Source organism: Lissotriton helveticus, chromosome 12, assembly GCF_964261635.1.
Source record: "Lissotriton helveticus chromosome 12, aLisHel1.1, whole genome shotgun sequence".
Taxonomy (NCBI): domain Eukaryota; kingdom Metazoa; phylum Chordata; class Amphibia; order Caudata; family Salamandridae; genus Lissotriton; species Lissotriton helveticus.
Window position 1 is genome coordinate 465,008,037 of NC_136073.1, and position 22,657 is coordinate 465,030,693.

General features: G+C 47.3%; 1 protein-coding gene across 2 annotated transcripts in view; it reads left to right on the plus strand.

Moving 5' to 3' along the window:
* Positions 1–22,657, plus strand: part of SLC12A3 (solute carrier family 12 member 3) — a 331,781-nt gene that overhangs the window by 21,457 nt on the left and 287,667 nt on the right. For both annotated transcript variants that reach the window (XM_078671397.1, XM_078671398.1), the window contains exon 3: positions 681–756. In XM_078671397.1, the coding sequence (XP_078527523.1) occupies positions 681–756 (76 nt within the window). The remainder of the gene's footprint in view (positions 1–680; positions 757–22,657) is intronic.

The following is a 22,657-nucleotide window of genomic DNA, read 5'->3' on the forward strand; positions in this document are numbered from 1 at the left end:
TTCAAGTTTTTTCTCTGTGACTTGAGTAGTTAAAGAAGAGTCTAGTGTGTGGGCCAAGGGTAATCAAACCAGTTATACCTCTGACATGTGGTCATTGAACATTAATGTCTAGTCTAGTCTTCACATGCTCAGGCACACACTCCCAGTCAATGGTGATGTCAACACACCTTCCCTTCTTGATACACCAAGATTTTAGTGACTTGAAAAAACGTTTTGTGAATCAGACTAGAGTGCTCACATCTCATGAAATCTTAAGATAACATTTTTTTAACCAAGCAGTATGGATTCTGCCTTGTATCCTTCTATGGTAATTCAGATAAATGATCTTAATAAACAGAAGAGCCTTAAAAAATATTTGACCAAAAATACATATATTTAAAAAATTTACAATCGCACTTTAAATCGGAAAAAAATATAACGTGCCACAGTTTGACACCTTCTTTTAAAAAATCTCATTAATTGCACGCATACTACACACATCTTCCATGTATTTAGTTAAACATAAACTTCAGTTTCGGAGGCTCTAACATAAAGTTGGGACAAAAAGAAATGATTGCATGACATGTCATTCTTTGATTCCTCCCAACGCCAGTCATTTGAATGCCATTATAATGAGCAATAGGGACAACTGCATACATTATTCTTTTTCACACTGTGAGTGATCGTGTCGTTTCCCATAGATCCGGTGCATGCTGAACATCTGGGGAGTGATCCTCTATCTGAGATTACCATGGATCACCGCACAAGCAGGAATTGGTGAGTTCCTTGTCAAAGTACTCCGGTGAAGGAACATCTGTGAGCTTTGCTCATCTCGCAAACACGACTTCCAAGTATCTAGATGAGTCATTCAGAATTGTGAGTCCGGATTCATTTCAGAGAATCTGAGCATGTAGCACGGATGAAAGAATAAATGCTTCCAAATTTGACACTGCAACATTGACAAACGACCTTGTAAATTGCTTGTTTATCTAATTTAACAGTTGATTTTTTTCCGATTAATACATTTTAAATCACTTACCCCCAGATTAATCAAAGTTATGTTTTGCGAGTCCTTAATAGCGAATTTTAAGGATTCGCTATTAAAGACTCGCAAAACGGGATGAATGTAGGAATCGCAATGTTATTTGCGATTCCTACTGATTCCTTATTTACTAATCGCAAATAAGGAATGACTTATGAATGGGGAGTCATTCCTTATTTTCGATTAGCAATTAGCGAATCGCAAATGTGCCCCAATTTCAAGGGTGCCAGGGTGTCCAAAGGACACCCTGTTGCACCCTTGAAATGGTAATGTTCACTGGTGTTGCGCACACACATGTCCCAAGGACCTGTGTGTGCGTAATATACAACTTAGAAAAATGCACTAAAGTGCATATTTCTAAGTTTTTACTATTTACCACGTAGTTTGACTTCGTGGTAAATAGCGGCCCCAGATTGCGAATTCGCAATCTTGGAATGGTTCATGCATTGCATTTAAGGAATCGCAAATTGCGATTCCTTAAATGCAATCGCAATTTGAGAACTCACAATTATTTGCGAATTCTTAAATTGCGAGTGCATGAACCCTTGATGCATTTCAAATGCCATTTTTGCGGGTGCAAACGGCCGAATTTTGCGATTCGCACCGTTTGCGCTCGCAAAAATGCTTGATGCATCTACCTGTTAGTATCATAAACTCTACTCTACAGGGCTTCTACAGTTCCCTGTAGAGGTTTGTTCCGACTGGTGCAAAAGGCATTAGCCCTCCATTTTCCCATCAAAATTCGATCTGGATACTATGGGCCAATTCACAAGGAAGTTGTAAATATCCCGACGGTTGGTGTAATAAACCTGTGCATTGCAGAGATTTACAACTATTGTTTGATTCGCAAAAAACGCAGGAATTCAGGTCACTTTCACAGGATTTCTCATAACGTGAATGCATAAACGTTTGCTACTTCCAAGCTGCATGTGACGACTTAGAGTGGTGGAAAATAGTGACGTAGCCTTGTGTAGGTTTCACCATATTTATTTATTTTACTTATTTGAAGAGTTTTATATAGCACTGGCTAGACCCGGAGGTATCAGAGCGCTTTACATGAGGATCAGCGAGTTGCAAGTTACAAAATTAACATTAGTTACACAGTGTTACACAGTAAAACAAGAGTTACTAGAGAAGAGCAAACAAAGACACATAATAAAACAAAGTTGCACAGTAGAATGAATTACTAGAGCATGATGTAACAGATACAAAACATCCTGCGGGGCAAAGAAGGTAATGGGTGAAAAGTAAAAAGGGGTAAGGACCATATTTACAAAACACTCAAAAAATGGCGTAAGCCAATGATATCTGAGGGTGTAACTTATGTACCTGTGTGTAGCCCACACCCGCTCGAGTTTTCTTTTAAGTGTCACTTCTGCGTGATCCCAAAAGAGTTATCGTGAAACTCCATACAAGTTAGGAGTAGACACGGTCAGATAAATTTGTTGGGAATTTACCAGCATTTATCAGTGCATTTCCGTAACACTAACCTACACATTAAAATTACACCTGGAGGGCCCACACTGAACTACCACTGAAAGTGAGGATGTCACTAACCCTCGGTTATCACTGTGGTGGAGGGAGAAAGAAGGGTTAAAAAATAAAAAATAAAATATAGCGAGAGAAGAAAGATTTTATCAAGTTAATAAAAAAGTGTCAGTTTTCCTATCGCCAAAATGGTGCATTCTATGAAACAGGCCTATCTGGGCGAGGAATAGAGTTGTGAGTGTATTTTGTATGTGAATCCCTACAATAAAGGCTGTTCCTTACAACAATCCTACTGTTTGTGAAGGAAAGGTCAGTAAATACTCAACAGGTTGCCATAAGTACCATGGTAAGCAAAACTTTACAGAGTGGTAAGATATGCCAACATCAGTGGATCGGGCACGAAGTATTGGAAAGATAAGTCTGGGTAAGGCAAAAAGGAGCTTTTGAAAACACAGGGATCTAGGAACTACATGATCTTTTTCAATTTCCTGGCCATTTTCCTCTCAGACATTCCCCTCCAACATCCACAAATACGTTTCTATGTAGCACTAATGAATGCAAAAGGTCTGCAGGTGGAGCACAATTTTTGTTTGCATGAATTACACCCCTGCATGAATATTGACATTGTGTGCAGTTTTGTATTCTGTTTCAGACGTTGGCATGCGCAAGTCTGTCCCGCATATAGACACAGATTTGTGAATTAGGCACTTCCTAGGTGTATTAGTGCTTTTTTCATCATTATGGACTGAGAGCACATCTTGTAATCATAAATCAGCTCTGCTCAATGGCAATACTAGGCTTCCTCTGGGCATGCCACAGTTAGAACTCTTTATCACTTTGAGGCCTTGGTACGTTGACAACCTTCCCCCGGGTCATTATTGACACTGTTTCTAGTCCTGGATATTTGTGCGGATGCCTAAAGCATTCTGGGTGTTGTAGTCTTGTTTTGCTTCCATTGAATTAATTACATGAATACACCAAAAATAAATGATTTGTAGGTGAACTGTTCTGGGCATGAGACTGTCCATATTGACCAGAAGTGAGGAGACTACTCTACGTCTGAATTCCTTTCACCTTATCACGTGCTAAGAACACATATAAAAGTCTTCCCTTTTTTCTGCGCATCATATCAACTCTTTTTTTTGGGGGGGGTTTAAAAAAAAACTCTATTTAAAAGAATATGCACAGTACAATTACATAATCACCACAAATGCAGAAGATAAGGCGCATTAATACATTGCAGCACAGCGAAGAAGTTTCACGTTCATGTGACAATAGAGACCATGTCCTGAAGAGTTGCCGGAGACTCTTTGAGAGAGGGCAAGAGCAGAGACCCAGGGAAGAAAACCACATATAGGGGAGGCAGGCAGTAAAGGCGGGAGGTCGTTGATCAGAAGGGACCAGCTTATGGGCCAGCACCAGCGGGCGGGGAGCCGGCGGGGAGGGCGGGAGAGGTCGCTGATTGCTGAGAGGTGCGACTTGAGAGATAGGTGACTACTGGGTCTACCCATATATCTAGAGGACGGGATTTGGCTGGCAGGAGAACCCAGAACTGAGATAGGAGGGTGTGGCAGCGAGAAGCGTCTTCTAGCCAGAGCGGCACCTTGGGCACGGGCCTGCGGCCCCAGCACATGGAAACCCTGCACCTCGCCAGAACCAGCAGCATGGCCGTCAAACAACGGGAAGCATATGGGCATAATTTAACAAAGCCCAGGAGGCAGATCATGGGGTCAGGCTGTAATGGTGTTAGGTGATTTCGGAGATAATTACACAGACTTCCTGCCAATTTGTCGAGATTCGGGGGCGTAACCAAGCGAGATGAGCAAAATTGGCCGTGGGCGCGGAGCAGCGTAGGCATCTGTCGCTGGCCACAAGGCCTAATCTGTGGAGTTGGGCGGGAATGCGATATATTCTGTGTATGTATTTGAAGTGTATTAGACGTAAACGGTAGTTGGGAGAGAGGCGCTTGATCTGAGTGCAGCAGTAAAGCCAATCCGCTTGGGAGATTTTGATTCCCAGGTCCTCGCCTCACGCAATACGCGCCTGATTGGTGGAAATAGAGGAAGCCGCTAGCATGTAAGCATAGATCTTGGTGACCAGTTTCTTTGGAGAGGAAGAGGCGTAAAGCATGTCAAGAGAGACCAACGATGGGGGGGGGGGGATTGGGGAAAGGTGGGATGTAGCTTTCTGTAAGTCGCCCGGAGCTGGTAGAATAGCAGAGTATCCATGGGGCCAGCGTTGGGAGCGAGCGAGAAGAAGGTCTCCCCAGGGTACAGATCCAAAATTGTGAGGAGGTCGAGGGGAGCAGCGTGTTTAGCCATCCCCGACGACTGGATCGAAGGGAAAGCGGGGTGGTGGGCAATGGGCATGGAGTTTGCAGAAAGCAAATCCGAGCGAGAGATATTACGATGCCATCCCAGGACCAGTGCAAGGTCTCAACCGTATCGACTTCAGTGCGTAGAAGCTTCACTGAGGTGAAGAGTGCGGTTGTGAGTGGCCATGGGGTTGCCAGGTCCGCTTCTACCGCTACGTGAGGCTGGAACGGGGTAGGGTGGAGCTAGAAATTGAGAAAACTGGCCGGAGCGCTGAGAGCATAAAGCTTAAAATCCGGGGCTCCCAGCCCACCACGCGACATCGGAAGGGTTAGAATATTATAAGCGATCCTGGGTTGTCGTCCCGCCCAAACCAGAGTGATGAGCAGCGAGTGAACCCTGCGAAAAAAATGAGCAGTAAGAGGGATGGGGATGTTGACAAAAAGATATAAGAATTTTGGAAGCACCACTATATTTGCGATCACTATGCGCCCAGCCAGAGACAGCGGCAGTCGGTTCCAAAGGGGAATCTTGGACTCAAACCAGTCAATAGCGTGACCGAAGTTGCCCCTCCAAAGCTCGTCAACATCCCTGCTCAACCAAATACCCAGGTACCTAGTTGGCTCCGAGGCCCACACGAAAGGGTAGTCAGAATCAAAGGGAGTCATGGCATCCTTGAGAGGGAATAATACTGATGTGTTCCAGTTAATTTGGATAGCTGAATAGCCACCACAGCGTTACACCTCCCGGACATGAGGACTGAGATTCTCCTGTGGGTGACGAACATAAAGTGTGATATTGTTCGCATACATGGAGACTAGTAAGGCCCGCGCCACAAAGCCAATGCCTCTCTGAGTATGAAAAAAAAAAAATAATTACAAAAACGGGGTGGTGATGGACAGAGTATCTGAGTTAATCAGAACACTCCTACCCAGTCAACAGATCAGGGCTTGATCCATCACCATTTTTTAGCTCACTGCACCATCCCAGTTCAGAACCTGGCTATATGCAAATTAGTCTGTCCCTGGCCCAGTGCATCATGGGAACAGGGCAGACCAAACTACCAAGCCAATTCTTCACTGGAAAGGAAACAAGCTTCCGGGCACCGGTTTCTGGCATTACAGCCGTCTTCGGCCCGGCTTGCTTGAATCCTGATGGTGCAATGAGCAAGGGACTCATGTCTGAGCATACCCTTCCACACTCATGGTGGCCAAAATAATTACAAAAACGGGGTGGTGATGGACAGAGTATCTGAGTTAATCAGAACACTCCTACCCAGTCAACAGATCAGGGCTTGATCCATCACCATTTTTTAGCTCACTGCACCATCCCAGTTCAGAACCTGGCTATATGCAAATTAGTCTGTCCCTGGCCCAGTGCATCATGGGAACAGGGCAGACCAAACTACCAAGCCAATTCTTCACTGGAAAGGAAACAAGCTTCCGGGGACCGGTTTCTGGCATTACAGCCGTCTTCGGCCCGGCTTGCTTGAATCCTGATGGTGCAATGAGCAAGGGACTCATGTCTGAGCATACCCTTCCACACTCATGGTGGCCAAAATAATTACAAAAACGGGGTGGTGATGGACAGAGTATCTGAGTTAATCAGAACACTCCTACCCAGTCAACAGATCAGGGCTTGATCCATCACCATTTTTTAGCTCACTGCACCATCCCAGTTCAGAACCTGGCTATATGCAAATTAGTCTGTCCCTGGCCCAGTGCATCATGGGAACAGGGCAGACCAAACTACCAAGCCAATTCTTCACTGGAAAGGAAACAAGCTTCCGGGGACCGGTTTCTGGCATTACAGCCGTCTTCGGCCCGGCTTGCTTGAATCCTGATGGTGCAATGAGCAAGGGACTCATGTCTGAGCATACCCTTCCACACTCATGGTGGCCAAAATAATTACAAAAACGGGGTGGTGATGGACAGAGTATCTGAGTTAATCAGAACACTCCTACCCAGTCAACAGATCAGGGCTTGATCCATCACCATTTTTTAGCTCACTGCACCATCCCAGTCCAGAACCTGGCTATATGCAAATTAGTCTGTCCCTGGCCCAGTGCATCATGGGAACAGGGCAGACCAAACTACCAAGCCAATTCTTCACTGGAAAGGAAACAAGCTTCCGGGGACCGGTTTCTGGCATTACAGCCGTCTTCGGCCGGCTTGCTTGAATCCTGATGGTGCAATGAGCAAGGGACTCATGTCTGAGCATACCCTTCCACACTCATGGTGGCCAAAATAATTACAAAAACGGGGTGGTGATGGACAGAGTATCTGAGTTAATCAGAACACTCCTACCCAGTCAACAGATCAGGGCTTGATCCATCACCATTTTTTAGCTCACTGCACCATCCCAGTTCAGAACCTGGCTATATGCAAATTAGTCTGTCCCTGGCCCAGTGCATCATGGGAACAGGGCAGACCAAACTACCAAGCCAATTCTTCACTGGAAAGGAAACAAGCTTCCGGGGACCGGTTTCTGGCATTACAGCCGTCTTCGGCCCGGCTTGCTTGAATCCTGATGGTGCAATGAGCAAGGGACTCATGTCTGAGCATACCCTTCCACACTCATGGTGGCCAAAATAATTACAAAAACGGGGTGGTGATGGACAGAGTATCTGAGTTAATCAGAACACTCCTACCCAGTCAACAGATCAGGGCTTGATCCATCACCATTTTTTAGTTCACTGCACCATCCCAGTTCAGAACCTGGCTATATGCAAATTAGTCTGTCCCTGGCCCAGTGCATCATGGGAACAGGGCAGACCAAACTACCAAGCCAATTCTTCACTGGAAAGGAAACAAGCTTCCAGGGACCGGTTTCTGGCATTACAGCCGTCTTCGGCCCGGCTTGCTTGAATCCTGATGGTGCAATGAGCAAGGGACTCATGTCTGAGCATACCCTTCCACACTCATGGTGGCCAAAATAATTACAAAAACGGGGTGGTGATGGACAGAGTATCTGAGTTAATCAGAACACTCCTACCCAGTCAACAGATCAGGGCTTGATGTGAGTCCCTTGCTCATTGCACCATCAGGATTCAAGCAAGCCGGGCCGAAGACGGCTGTAATGCCAGAAACCGGTCCCCGGAAGCTTGTTTCCTTCCCAGTGTAAGAATTGGCTTTTGTAGTCTGGTCTGCCCTGTTCCCATGATGCACTGGGCCAGGGACAGACTAATTTGCATACAGGCAGGTTCTGAAACTGGGATGGTGCAATGAGCTAAAAAACGGTGTTGGATCTAGCCCTGATCTCTTGACTGGGTGAGAGTATTCTGCTTAATTCAGAGACTCTGTCCATCACCACCCCTTGTTGTAAATATTTTTGTCCACCCTAAGCGTGGAAGGGTATACTCAGATGTGAGTCCCTTGCTCATTGCACCATCAGGATTCAAGCAAGCCGGGCCGAAGACGGCTGTAATGCCAGAAACCGGTCCCCGGAAGCTTGTTTCCTTCCCAGTGTAAGAATTGGCTTTTGTAGTCTGGTCTGCCCTGTTCCCATGATGCACTGGGCCAGGGACAGACTAATTTGCATACAGCCAGGTTCTGAAACTGGGATGGTGCAATGAGCTAAAAAACGGTGTTGGATCTAGCCCTGATCTCTTGACTGGGTGAGAGTATTCTGCTTAATTCAGAGACTCTGTCCATCACCACCCCTTGTTGTAAATATTTTTGTCCACCCTAAGCGTGGAAGGGTATACTCAGATGTGAGTCCCTTGCTCATTGCACCATCAGGATTCAAGCAAGCCGGGCTGAAGACGGCTGTAATGCCAGAAACCGGTCCCCGGAAGCTTGTTTCCTTCCCAGTGTAAGAATTGGCTTTTGTAGTCTGGTCTGCCCTGTTCCCATGATGCACTGGGCCAGGGACAGACTAATTTGCATACAGCCAGGTTCTGAAACTGGGATGGTGCAATGAGCTAAAAAACGGTGTTGGATCTAGCCCTGATCTCTTGACTGGGTGAGAGTATTCTGCTTAATTCAGAGACTCTGTCCATCACCACCCCTTGTTGTAAATATTTTTGTCCACCCTAAGCGTGGAAGGGTATACTCAGATGTGAGTCCCTTGCTCATTGCACCATCAGGATTCAAGCAAGCCGGGCCGAAGACGGCTGTAATGCCAGAAACCGGTCCCCGGAAGCTTGTTTCCTTCCCAGTGTAAGAATTGGCTTTTGTAGTCTGGTCTGCCCTGTTCCCATGATGCACTGGGCCAGGGACAGACTAATTTGCATACAGCCAGGTTCTGAAACTGGGATGGTGCAATGAGCTAAAAAACGGTGTTGGATCTAGCCCTGATCTCTTGACTGGGTGAGAGTATTCTGCTTAATTCAGAGACTCTGTCCATCACCACCCCTTGTTGTAAATATTTTTGTCCACCCTAAGCGTGGAAGGGTATACTCAGATGTGAGTCCCTTGCTCATTGCACCATCAGGATTCAAGCAAGCCGGGCCGAAGACGGCTGTAATGCCAGAAACCGGTCCCCGGAAGCTTGTTTCCTTCCCAGTGTAAGAATTGGCTTTTGTAGTCTGGTCTGCCCTGTTCCCATGATGCACTGGGCCAGGGACAGACTAATTTGCATACAGCCAGGTTCTGAAACTGGGATGGTGCAATGAGCTAAAACACGGTGTTGGATCTAGCCCTGATCTCTTGACTGGGTGAGAGTATTCTGCTTAATTCAGAGACTCTGTCCATCACCACCCCTTGTTGTAAATATTTTTGTCCACCCTAAGCGTGGAAGGGTATACTCAGATGTGAGTCCCTTGCTCATTGCACCATCAGGATTCAAGCAAGCCGGGCCGAAGACGGCTGTAATGCCAGAAACCGGTCCCCGGAAGCTTGTTTCCTTCCCAGTGTAAGAATTGGCTTTTGTAGTCTGGTCTGCCCTGTTCCCATGATGCACTGGGCCAGGGACAGACTAATTTGCATACAGCCAGGTTCTGAAACTGGGATGGTGCAATGAGCTAAAAAACGGTGTTGGATCTAGCCCTGATCTCTTGACTGGGTGAGAGTATTCTGCTTAATTCAGAGACTCTGTCCATCACCACCCCTTGTTGTAAATATCTCTGAGTATGATGCTGCGGAAGGTGAGCAGCAAGGGGCTCCATAGCGACAGCAAAAAGCATGGGGAGAGCGGGCAACCCTGTCGGGGGATGGTGGGCAAAGGTTGCATGGATGGACAATGAGCGAGGTAATGGGATGCGTGTGAAAGGAGCATGGCGATAGTCATGGAAACAATTTGACACAATATGAACATTCATATCTCGCAGTCTCTTAAATGTGCCAATAATACAGATAATACTGCCCCCTTAGCGGGAAGATGCTTAACCTGAAAAAGAAACCTGAGTGAGGACAGACCATGGGCAATTGACTGTGCAAAAACAAACAACAAGGCTACGGGAAGGAGCCTTAAACCCCAGGACCCAAAAGCCCATCCCCGGAAGCCCGCCAGAAAAACAAACAACCCCAGAGCACCCCAACCCCGCACCCACACCAACCCCCCAATCAGGTTGTGGTACCACCCAAACCCACCCCAGGGTCCCACAACTTGTAGAGGGAGAAGTAGTGCCCATAATGAGAATTATCCCGTGGGGGCATGACGAAGTGCAGCAAACACCCCTGTCTGAGAGACACTGTGGCCAAGCTGCGGGAGTATGCAGACATTAGGGATAACCTTTAAGGAAAAACAGAACTGTGCATTGAAGATAGACAAACATATATGGGTGCCTCAGAGGGCTGCAGGAACCCCAGGTCTAAATTGGTTGAACAGACCATGAGAACATGTAAACCTGTGGATACCATCACGTAGGGCTAATAATAGGTCAGTCATTGTCACTGAGGTTCTCAGCAACAGCAACAACCTGGGAATTTGCGGGTGAAGAGTGGTGAGACTTGTCAAGTTTTTTAGAAAACACCAGTGCCTCTCTAGGATCTGGGAAGGTGAGAGTTTTTGTGCCCTGTTTGATGCTCAGTTTGGCCGGGTACGCTAGTGTATAGGGGATCTCATGTTTTTGTAGGATCCGTTTGGCCGGCAGGAACTCACGGCGAGCTGCCTGAACTGTGATGGTGTGCCCCCTTTTTCCCTGGCAGCCCGGAGGATGGCATTGCAGTCCCTGAAGTTGAAGATTTTGGCAATGATGGGACGTGCCGGCAAGCCTGGGGCCGGACAGGGTCCAAGGAAATGGTGAGCGCGCTCAACGATGAAGACTGGTGAGAGAACGTCGCCAAAGAGCTCCCGGACTAGCTGTTCCACAAAGTCCTCCATGCGAGAGATGTTGGTGGATTCGGGCACCCCTGTAATGTGAAGGTTACTGTAACGTGAACGCGCCTCCAAGCCCTCGTTCTTATTGCGTATAATGGCTAGTGGCTTGTCCATCTGCAGTAGTTTTTGATGCTCCTGGATGGTGGCATCCTCTGCGTCAGACACCCTGGTCTCAACATGTAGGAGTCGGGCATCGTGACAGTCAACCCGGGCCTTCACCGTGTCCAGGCAGGCCGACAACTGATCCAGCTGCGTCGCTATGGTGGTGACCGTGGATTTAACCTACAGCATGATGGCCTTTAGATCATCCTCATGGGATTGCGCCATTTCGGTTGTAGCCAGGGGGTCAACGCCGTCCGCTCCGGCACCCTCCTGGCACGTCTGGTGGCGTTGGTCAAACACAATCCTGGGCTGCTTGGTGTCAGTTCTGCCCATGGCCAGTGACGAGGGGGATTGAGGCAGCCAACGGTAGAAGCAAGGGCCGCAGGGAGAGGGGCTGCGCAGGATAGACAAGATGTGGCAAGCCGGAGAAGGCCCTAGTGGGCTGCCCGTGAAAAGGGGGGAATCCGATGGCCTGATTTTCCGGTACCAGGCGGGTGCCGCAGATGGGTGATCACCCAGCCAGCATGGAGCACATCGGTCGTGTCGGGCCCCGGGTGAGCCGGTCGCAGCAGTCAGCTCCAAATAGCAGGTGCAGCGGCAGAGGGTACCGAATCAGGCGTGGATAAACAGACAGCTGAGCCAGCAGGAGGCGAGGTGGCTCGGTCAGGCTCTGGACTGGAGGCAAGCTGGGAAGTGTCACCGGCACAGACTGCAGAGGCGCACCGCAGGTCCAGTGCAGGGCACAGCCAGTGCAGCGTTGGAGGCTGCACCTCAACCAGGTACTGCAGGAGGACCTTGCCGGTCTCTGCGGGGTGAGACGGCAAGCCGCACGAGCCAGCAGGGGACGAGGCAGAAGGCTGGAAGCAGGAGCAGCAGCGCCAGGCTGACACCAGGGGAGATCCACGGGTCCACCGCAATGAGGGCGCCAGCGACCCCCAAGGCTATGTCAGGAGTTGTCAGCCGCCATTACTAGGGAGCTGGAGAACGCAGCAGGTAGGGGGCCATGTGCAGTGGGGGGATCAAAGAAAGCGTGCCGCCCACTTCGCCAGGCCCGATAGCAGAGGCCCAGACCCCAGGCGCAAGCGAAGGAGCAACTGTACCCGGGAGATCGTGGGACGAAGCAGGCGGTACGGCGAGCGCACCCCCAGCCCCACCGCAAGATGCCCCCACAGCAGCGAACCTACCGGCTCACGTCCGCAGGGTGGAGGCGCCGACTCGGGGAGTATTCAAGTCCTGGTCTGGATCCCACACCCAGCTTCGGTAGGCCAAGATGTCCGCGCACGCACCACAGAGCCCAGGCCTGGGCCTCACGCATCAGCAGATCATCCCAGCAACGGCCCAGGGAGGCAGAAAAGGTCTCAAAATACGCCACCGGAGCAGGTGAGTAGTGACATTGCAAGTTCAGGAGGCGGTTAGACAAATGCCTGCAGGATGATGTAAAATGATGAGCTAGGACGGCAGAGCCCACTTAGTGTGCTGCCATTTTGCAGCCGGCCAAGCTACGCTCCTCCTCCTATCAACTCTTATATAGCAGAACATCATTAAGACAACCTGGTTAGTGTCTGATGCCTGAATGGAAAAGTTACTACAGACCACTAGTCACGAGACAGAGGTACTGACATAAAAACAAACCATGACTACCCTGCAGCCGAGTGCAACGGGATGCCCAATGGTAAAATGTCTCACAAAAATATGTGAATATTGAAAGAGTTATGTATTTTAATCTGAGATGAGCCATGCACAGACTGCAAGTGGCGGAAGTTGGATTATAGAAGTGCCCCAGGATTCAGAAGGTGTTTGGGCATACTTTTTGCTCCACTCATGGCACTTCCACTTTAAAGAAGAGGCTGCAAATGCTTACACAGCACCTTCTGTTGTCTGATTTTGTGGGTGAGTATTTCAGACATATGTCTCGTGCCAGAGTCCTGCCCGTCTGCGCCCGTCCGCGCCGAGGACAGGCAGGACGGCAGGACATCTGCTCTGGATGTGGCTGCCCATCCGCTCTGTAAGTATTCGTTACAGGAGGTGTTGGAGCTTAAACCGCCAGTACTAGTGTGTTCTCACAGAAGTTCTCCGGATGATCTCTTACTATCCCCATGTTGTGGTTGTTTTCCGACAGGCCATGGTGGCTCTAGCCTTTTTCCCCCTCCTCATCAGGTAGAACCCATTGCTGACCCTGGACTCACAGCATTGAGAGAAGACTGCATTCTCATCAATGCTCGTTCGCTGATTAAAAACAATATTGCCTTTAAGGAGTTGGTACACGACAGGAAACCTTCGTGGGTCTTTATCACGGAGACATGGGCAAAGGACTCTTCGGGTCCTGACCTTGTTGAAGCAGTCCCTGAAGGGTACTGCCTGGCACGTCAGGATAGAATGGGACGTGTAGGAGGTGGGTTAGCAATTTTCTACAAGGATAGTTTTCATTGTCATACTCTACCAGTCTCTGACCCCAAGGATACTTTCCAAGTCTTGTACTTCTCTTTAACAGATGTCCATAACCTGGTATTTAATGGATCCTGGTCTACCATCCCCCTGGTCCCAGAGCAGGCTTCGAACAGCAGCTGCTCCATGTTCTAGAACCCTATTTTGGCCGTGACAATCTTACTATATTGGGAGATTTCAATTTTCATCTCGAGCTGTTGGAGACCCATGATACTCTCTCCCTGTTGGATTCTATGTCTGCCTGTGGACTCACCCAACTGGTGAAAGGGGCCACCCATCAAGCGGGACATACGCTTGATGGGATTTTCTCTAATGATCAGAGGCTGATGGTGAAAGACCCCTTTTTCCTCTCATGGTCAGATCATCTAGCCGTTCCTTTCAATGTGTTCTATCCTATCCATGGGAGAACTAGTAAAAATCCGAGCAAAATGGAATTGCGTAGGAATTTTAAGAACATCACGGAAAGTTCCTTTACTCCCTGGATATCGAGTCTGTCTATATCCCAGGAGGACAATGTCCAGTCAGCAGTCTCACATTATGAAAAGACCATAACCGAGGCTTTGGAAGAACTGGCTCCCATCCGACATTGTTATTCAGCCAGGAAAAGACCATCGGCCCCATGGTTCTCGGAGCACCTAAGACTCCTTAGACAGGAAGCTAGAAGACGGGAGTGTCTCTGGCACTCCAGTTGGGATCTTAGGGACAAGGAAGTCCATAAGATCCTGATAAGGAAGTATAAGCTGGAAGTAATAAGAGCAAAACAAGAATATTTTACGGCTCTCACTACCTCTTTCTCTTCTCCAAAAGAGCTATTTAGGATAGTGGGCTCCCTCACCACTCTTCAGACTCCTGACCCGGTTATTGCTTCACAGGAACTTTGTGATAGCATAGCCTCTTTCTTTCAGACCAAAATCTCAGACATCTATTCCGCCTTGGAATTGCAGAGATCTCTCACCTCTGAGCCTCCTGCCCCCGCTGATTTGGTCCCTGCTCCTTCGGAGAAACTCTTGTTGGGGGAAGCATGGAATTTTTCCCTCCTCTCTCTTTACAGGATCTAGAGACTCTTCTTAATAAAACCAAATCCGGATCCCCCCTAGATGCTTGTCCGCTTAAGATCCTGAAGCAGTGTAGAGAATCCCTCTTGCCCTCCCTTGTTGACATCATGAATAGGGCCATGAGGGATGGCATTTTTCCTCAACAGTGGAAAAATGCGGTTGTTAAACCCTTCTCAAGAAACCCTCTCTTGATCCTGGGGTATTAAAGAACTTTCGCCCCATCTCACTGCTCCCGGCTCCTGCGAAGATGTTAGAAACTCATCTAAATAAACATCTTGCCGCCTTCGTAGAAAGCTCGGGCTGTTTGGATCTTTCCCAGCACGGTTTCAGGAGGGAGCACAGCACTGAGTCTGCCCTGACCATAGTGCTCGATAATATCCGCACACGTGTGGATAAGGGTCAGACCTCCTCCCTCCTGATCCTCTTAGACCTTACGGCGGCCTTTGACACCCTTTCTCCCTCAGTTTTAACATCTCGTCTGGGGGAGATCGGGGTTCAGGGGACGGCCCTCAGGCTTCTTACCTCTTTCCTCGATCAACGAGAGCAAAGAGTGATGCTGGGCAAATTTCTATCTCCATCCCTGTCTGTGCAATGTGGGGTCCCTCAGGGGTCGGCGTTAAGTCCGACCCTCTTTAACATTTATGTGACCCCCCTTGCCAGACTAATTAGATCTTTTGGGATGGAGGTAGTTTCATATGCGGATGACACTCAGATCCTAGTCTCCCTCTCCCAGTCAGTAATCTCGACTGCCTCCAACTTTAGATCTTGCATGGAGGCAGTCGGACAATGGATGATATCTAATTCATTGAAACTGAACGGGGAGAAGACAGAGGTGATGGTGTTCGGAGGTAAGGAGGAGATATGGTCAGCCGATTGGTGGCCAAACTCACTGGGTGTCTGCCCGACTCCTGCCCCTTCCGCTAAAAACCTTGGGGTCATTATTGATCCCACCCTCACTATGTGCAAACAGGTTAACAGAACTGTTTCTACCTGTTGGGGTATCATTCACATACTGAGGAGGATCAGGCACTACCTCTCACAGCAGGCAAGGAAACAACTTGCTGTTGCCTTGGTTGGTTCGCGTCTGGACTACTGCAATGCGCTGTATGCGGGTCTGAACAAAAACCTGCTGCAGCGCTTGCAGGTGGTCCAGAACGCAGCGGCGAGGTTTGTCCTCGATCTACCTCGGCGCACCTCGGCTACCTATGCCAGAAAATCACTTCACTGGCTTCCTATAGAGGACCGAATAGTGTTTAAGACCATGTGCTTGACCTACAGGGCCTTAGCAAAAAGCAGCCCCACTGGAATAGGTTCCATTCTGTCCCGCTATAGCCCCGGCAGGGACCTGCGCTCCTCGAACAGACTCCTTCTTTCAGTCCCCCGTATTCGGAGAGCCAGATGGAGTGGTAAAGCTTTTTCTAATCTGGCTCCCAAGTGGTGGAACGCCCTCCCCCTGGAACTAAGGTCCCTTCCTACTCTTCAGCTTTTTAGGAATTCTCTTAAAACCCATCTCTTTGTGCGGACATACCTATAGTGGTGCCCTGCCCTTTTCCTGTTCTGTTTGGTAGGCGCCTTGACACCTTCGGGTTTTAGTAGCGCAATACAAATTGCCCTCATTCATATGTAGTCTCTAGTGGGCGTTCTCCCATTTGCAGGGTGGCATGACCTTGTGCAAATTTCTGTCATTGCAGAGAAGCTCTTCGGAGATTTTCGGACTGTGCATCACCTAGGAAGTGGCAAAAAGCTTGTCGCCATTAAGGGTGACTTTTAGCACAGGGTTTTGTCATATACTTCAGATGCCCACAGGGGCGTGGAGGGCATCCTTACATCCCTTCCAAATGTAGGCCAATCCATTTGCAGTGAAACATAGTTGTGGTTTGCAGCTGCTGAGCCGTCATTCACTACTATGCTCTTTCCACCATAGCAGGTTTTCCACTCAAAAATCACAGTTTTGTACTGGCACAATTTTTTGGTTAATTGTTTGCAAGGCTCTAGTCTGCGCCGGATGCACCCATTGACAAAGCCCACTGATGTTGAACAGGACCATTAATCTTTTATTCAGAAACATCATATACCTTTTTATGAGCCTCACCATAGGTGTTTGTAGTGTTTGACGTATTTGACTATGGATTATGATTCTGGTGCTTGTGACTCGTCCTTAAGAATGCGCTCCACAAGACGACTAGGGAAAAGGGCCAACCCATTTCTGACTCTCCAGAGATGGGAGAGCTCCTTTACACCTCTCATTCAGACAGAGATGGCTCAGCATCATGTCATTCTTGCAGGGCTCCAATAGTTTCTCTGCATCATGAGAAGCATCCATGCACTACCTGAGATCAGGGTTGGACTAGTAGCAGGAACACTGGTTGCAATGGGTTGGGAACACCCAGCTTCTTCCTTTGATGAGCCTCCCCTCACTCTCAAGCTATTTCATGTGAGTGTTTCTACACTTGGACTGAGTTTGAAGAGTAAAAGACCCCAGTGTTACAATTCTCCAAGAACATGGACTTCCGCAGTCTTTCATTGTATGCTGCCTCTCGGATTCTAACCAAGTTTGCATCAAGCTAGGATGCTCCTGGGTCTTTGGCTTCACACCATACTTGGGGTTGTATGTGGGTTTGGTGTTGATGGTACTGGTTCTCCTCTCATGAGAGTCAGGCTTTTGTCCCTGCTCCAAATGCCTTGATCTTAGAAGCAGTTAAGAAATTGAGATTAAATGTGAGTTAGATTTAGATTTCAAAATCCTGTCTGATGAGGAGATGACAAGAAAGAAGGGGTACGGGCACCAAGCTTTTTGATGGTTTTCTCTATTTACAAATCAACCAGTGATTAAGAAGCAGCCAATGTGTTTTCTAATCCTTCTGCTGCAGAAACAGGAAAATAGGTTGTCCTCCACTTGCCTTCATTTCATACTGATGAGAGGCTGCATTTAGACTTGTAGTCTGATCTCGTGAGGGGAGGTGTGGTTTACTGGTTTCTTTCCAGATCCAATTTACCATTATTGGAGAGGTCCTCCTACTTCCCAACAGTCAGGAAAGAAAGATAACAATGACTTTCCAAGGCCAGAGTGAACCTAACCTCTTCCGAGAGAGCCTATTGGTGTAGATATTAGATATAATTTGCCAAAGTCAAAACCTTTTCCTAATCGACCCTCTGATTGGTAGTCAGAGGCTGGACTATTTGGAATGGAGTGTATCTGTGATGGAAAGCATGGAGGCTAGGGGCCTACAAATGCTATATGCTTGAGAAGTTGGTCCAACGTCAACTGACCAACTTCATTGAGTGTAATGCCACTCTGCATGAGACACAGTCTGGCTTCCGGGTGGGCTTTAGCACGGAGGCGGCCCTCCTTGAGGTGGCAGAATCAGTGAGATGGGCATTAGATTCAGAGGCATCAGCATTGCTGGTGCTCCTGGATCTGTCTGCAGCATTCAACACTGTCGACCATGCGCTGAGCCCTTTACTTTTTAATGTGTATTTAGCTCCACTCTTCTCTTTGATTGCCAACTGGGGTGTGAAGGTTAATCTCTTACGCTGACGACACCCAGCTGTTTTTTTCTTATCAAGAGCAGACGGCTGAGACTTTTGAGAATTTTAAAGGGTGTTTGTGCAACATAGCCCTCTGGATGAACATAAATAAACTAAAACTTAATGCGGGAAGAACAGAGGTGCTGTTGTTTGGAAAGGGACCAGTGCCTGCTCCAGATCTGTGTTGGCCTTCAGAAATGGGCCCTCCGCCCTCTCCTAACTCTAGTATAAAAAATCTGGGGGTGAGATGGGAGACCGACCTGACCTTTTCGGCTCAAATTCAACAAGTATCATCTAGGTGCTTCAGCAAATTAAAAAACCTCTGTAGATTCTTACACTTGTTGCCAGAAGACTGACGTAAATCCATAGTCCACGCCACTGTAACAACCAGGCTGGACTTGCGAACGGCTTATATCTCGGCCTGCCTAAATATTCGATTAGACGTCTGCAGATGGTGCAGAATGGAGCTGTGAGACTGATCTGACGTATTCCCTTCGGCATCATGTCTCTCCGCACCTACAGGCGCTACACTGGCTCCCTGTAGCAAAAAGCATAGAATTTAAGGCCCTGACTCTGGCCTATCATGCACTTAAGGGAAAATGTCCCAGCTATCTCAAACTAAGACTCTGCTGCTATAAGCAGAATCGTTCTCTGCAGTCAAACTCACAGAATCTGCTCTGTGTTCCCCGCTTTGCGAAAGCCCATCTGAGAGGTAGGGCATTCTCCGTAAGAACAGGTAAAATGTGGAATGCCTTGCCTGGGTACCTCTGCAATGCAAACACAGAGACCTGTTTCAGGAAAGCATTGAAGACATGGCTTTTTAGCAATAACTAGGTCTGGCCCCAGCTCCCGATATCGCCCTGCATGCGTTACTTGCTACTAGAGCGCGGGGACACCTCTGTCTTTGAGGTAACTGTTTGCGCTATATAAACTTCAATATTATTATTAATATTATATGCCTCCTAGCCAGATACACAATTTTTGTGTGCTGCCCACAACAGTCTTGAAGATCCTGCCTGATGATATATTGTAAAATTCAATAAGATTACTTTGAATTGGGTGGAGGTTTCCAAGTAAATTCTTGCGACAGGGTAGTCAGTGGAGGATGTTGTGGCACATTTCAAGGGGTCTGGTTTAGTGCTGAGAAGTCACACCTGGATGTGAAGAATAGATTTCTTCCAGGCCTTGTGGAACAAATGATTGGACATGCCCTTTGAAAGTCTCTTCTGGGTTTGGGTGGGAAAGCTGCATGAGAAATGTTATCGGAGCAGGGCCATCGGGCTCTCTTCCTTGAAGTCCTTTGCACACCAGCGTCAGATGTTTCCCCATTCCCAATATTCAGTATCAAAGACTGACGAGGACTCATTTAAAACAGGCACACCAGTTTTTTTACTCCACATATGGAGAGGGAGGGTAGGGCATCAACAAGCGACAACTACCCAACCTCCAACGAAACCTCTGTATTATATCATTCTTTATCTCCAATTCTTCTCCCCTGTTGTGTCGGGATCATTATGTTCTTGACACAGTAGCAGGAGACAACATTTGGCAAGTGGATCTTAAAGACCATAACATCGGGGTACTTACTTCTGTTTTGAGAACTGTATTCAAAAGTACTCTCTCTGTTATTCAAATGTGCATTGAGAGGATACAGAAAAACAATGCAAATTGAAATGTAGGTACTACATCATGACTGTTGACATCCTAGAGAGACTCTTTACAGACTTCAAGAGCCCCCTTCCTGCCACTCGGGTAGCGATTGTGAGTCGTGGCCATTGGCATTGTACACTGGGCTTGTATTTGTACTCAGCAGGGCCGGACTGGGAGCCAAAACCGGCCCTGGCAAAGGGCTCGGCCGGCCCCCCTCCCCACTCGGGGGGGGGGGGGGGTTGGAGGTGCCGCCGAGCGCTTTGCTATGGCCGGTTTTCGGCCGATTTTGTTGCAGGGCCGATTTTGCAGCTATGCTGGAAAAACGTCCCTCTAACAAAATCGGCCCCCAAGGGCTCAAAACCGGCCCCCACCCTTGTGGCGCACCCGGGGATTGCCCAGTGCCCGCTATGGCCAGTCCGGGCCTGAGTTGCCCTTGCCTGGGTTTGTGCTCTGCAAATACCCAAATACATGTACACCATGCTGGAAGGGGATATTTGTGACGTTCCTCCTGGTCCCTAAAAAGTGAGAAGGCTTGTATCTCCATTTGAACAAGAGGCATGTGATCACATTCTGCAAGAAAGAACATTTTACAATAGTGACCGTGCAATCCCTGTATATGACAGACCTTAATCAGTCCTTTCTCATCTCTATCTGGAAATCATAGGGCATTCTCTGCTTCCTAATGAGAGAGCATTGCCATTGTTAAATAGTACCCTTCAGACATACCTCCGCCCGATGCATTGTAGCATCACATTGCAGTAGAGGACCAGGATTCAAGTCTTTCCCTAACTGGATGAAAGTTGGTCTATATCAGCTGTGCAATTGTTGTAGAGTCTCACCTACCAGAGCCATTTAAACAGTTCCATGCCCTGTGCTTCTTTCTGAATTTGTGAAGTGCGTGCGCATTCCTTTGGACTGGTTCCAATTTATAAGGGTTGCCATGGACAAAGTTAAAGGCTTCACCTTTTATTTAAAAGGGAAATTTGAAATCATTCAAAATCAGATTCAAATCTTTGAGCAGATTTCAAGTCTTCTGACAATGTGCTATCTGCGCCTCTTTTCTTACAAGATGCTGTCGAAGGAAATCAAATCAGGTCTTCAGTCCGTTATCAGGCTTCATTGTGGTTTGATTGAGCTTGGCTCTGGGTCTTTCTTCTAATCCTCCTGTTTTTTTTGTTGTAAATAATCCTCCTGTTTTTAACGACATAATTGAGCAATTAAGGACTGAATTATGTTGAAGTGACCAATGGTATGCTTTGTGTGCAGTTTGTAACTCAACTTACATGGTCATATAGAACAACTGAATATATTGTCACATGATATTCATAATTTCTGTTGTTAAGTAGAAGGAAACCTAAGACCAGTTTAAACATTGGTGGAGTGGACAAGGAAAGTAAAACAGATGCTGATGTAGAAGAAAGAAGAATTGAGAAAACTAGGAAGATTTCAAGAGGAAACACCTCAGAAAATCAGAAGCACAAAGGCTGAATGTAGAAATGGGGCAGAAGGTCAAAATAAAAAAAACCTTGAATGGTACCGAAAGGCTCGTCTGGTAATTCAGAACCAATGGAGTTCTGAAAGTGTGAAGAAATTCCATAATCGTGAGAGACTGTACAGTGTGGAACAAAGAAGGAGAGGTAGTTTGCAATCAAAATTCAAGAGGAAATGTTTTGAAAAAATGGTAAGTCAAGATAAAACATGGAAAACGCATGAGGAAGAAACCAGAGGTTAGGTTGAAAATAGGAGAGTAAGGAGAAGAACCGAGCCATGTCAGTTCAAAGATTATGTAAGATAGTAAAAGATATTAAGAGAATGTGCAATCTCATTTAAATATTGTTACTGAATTTACTTACAGCAAATTGCTTCACTTACGAATTACTGTGTCGTCACTGATGGTATTGTCCATAGACTTTAGTTGTTAAATAGGTATATTATATGTAGGATATGTACGTTGTTAAGAATATATGTATAAGTTGCATAAGGAAGAAGATATTTAGTATAAAATGTAATGGTTGTATAAGTTCTAATTGATGTCATCATGGGTTGGAATGCTGGATGGGGACAGAAAGAGAGAAGGGTTTGCAAGAGGAGGCACTGGCCCTGATGACTGCATGTGGTGTTTTTGAATAAACTCGGTTTTAAATGAAGAACATTAATTACAAGTCTTTATTGGTGCCCCACAAAGCTTCAATTTGATGAAAGAATACTCATTCAGTCCAACTGAAGCAATTTTTTGGGTACAGTCCTTCCTATTGAAATGCGAAGCCCACCTTCATAAATCAGCATGATATGGTCTTTGGCTTAACAAATGATCTTATCAAGCTTGTGAAGCTCAGAGTTATTATGCCAAGTCATATCAGGCAGAGACGAGTGGGTCCTAGAAGACAAGACCTCCCTTATGCACTATCTGAATAACAGATGCACTGTAGGTTGCCTCCAAAGCCCCCTGGGTTCCCTTCCCACTCATCCCTATCTCTCACGCCTCTCTTCGAGCACAATTTCTTTCCTGTGCCTTTCCAAGATTTCCATACCGCAAACCCACGCTCTTCTCCTCTTTTGAGGGTGTCTTCTGTGTATAGAAAAGCTCCCTCTTTATGCGTTTATAGCCAGCTCTCCCCTTCTTTCTCTCTTCTCTCTTCCTCACATACTCTTTCTGCTTCTCCATCTAGAGTTCATTCACTGCTCAGTGCACAAACTACCTATCCTTCTCTATCTTCCCATCTATCTATTCTGTGTAGCTCTCACCTCTATCTATTCACCATGCCACAGAATTCCACTACACAAATACACCACAC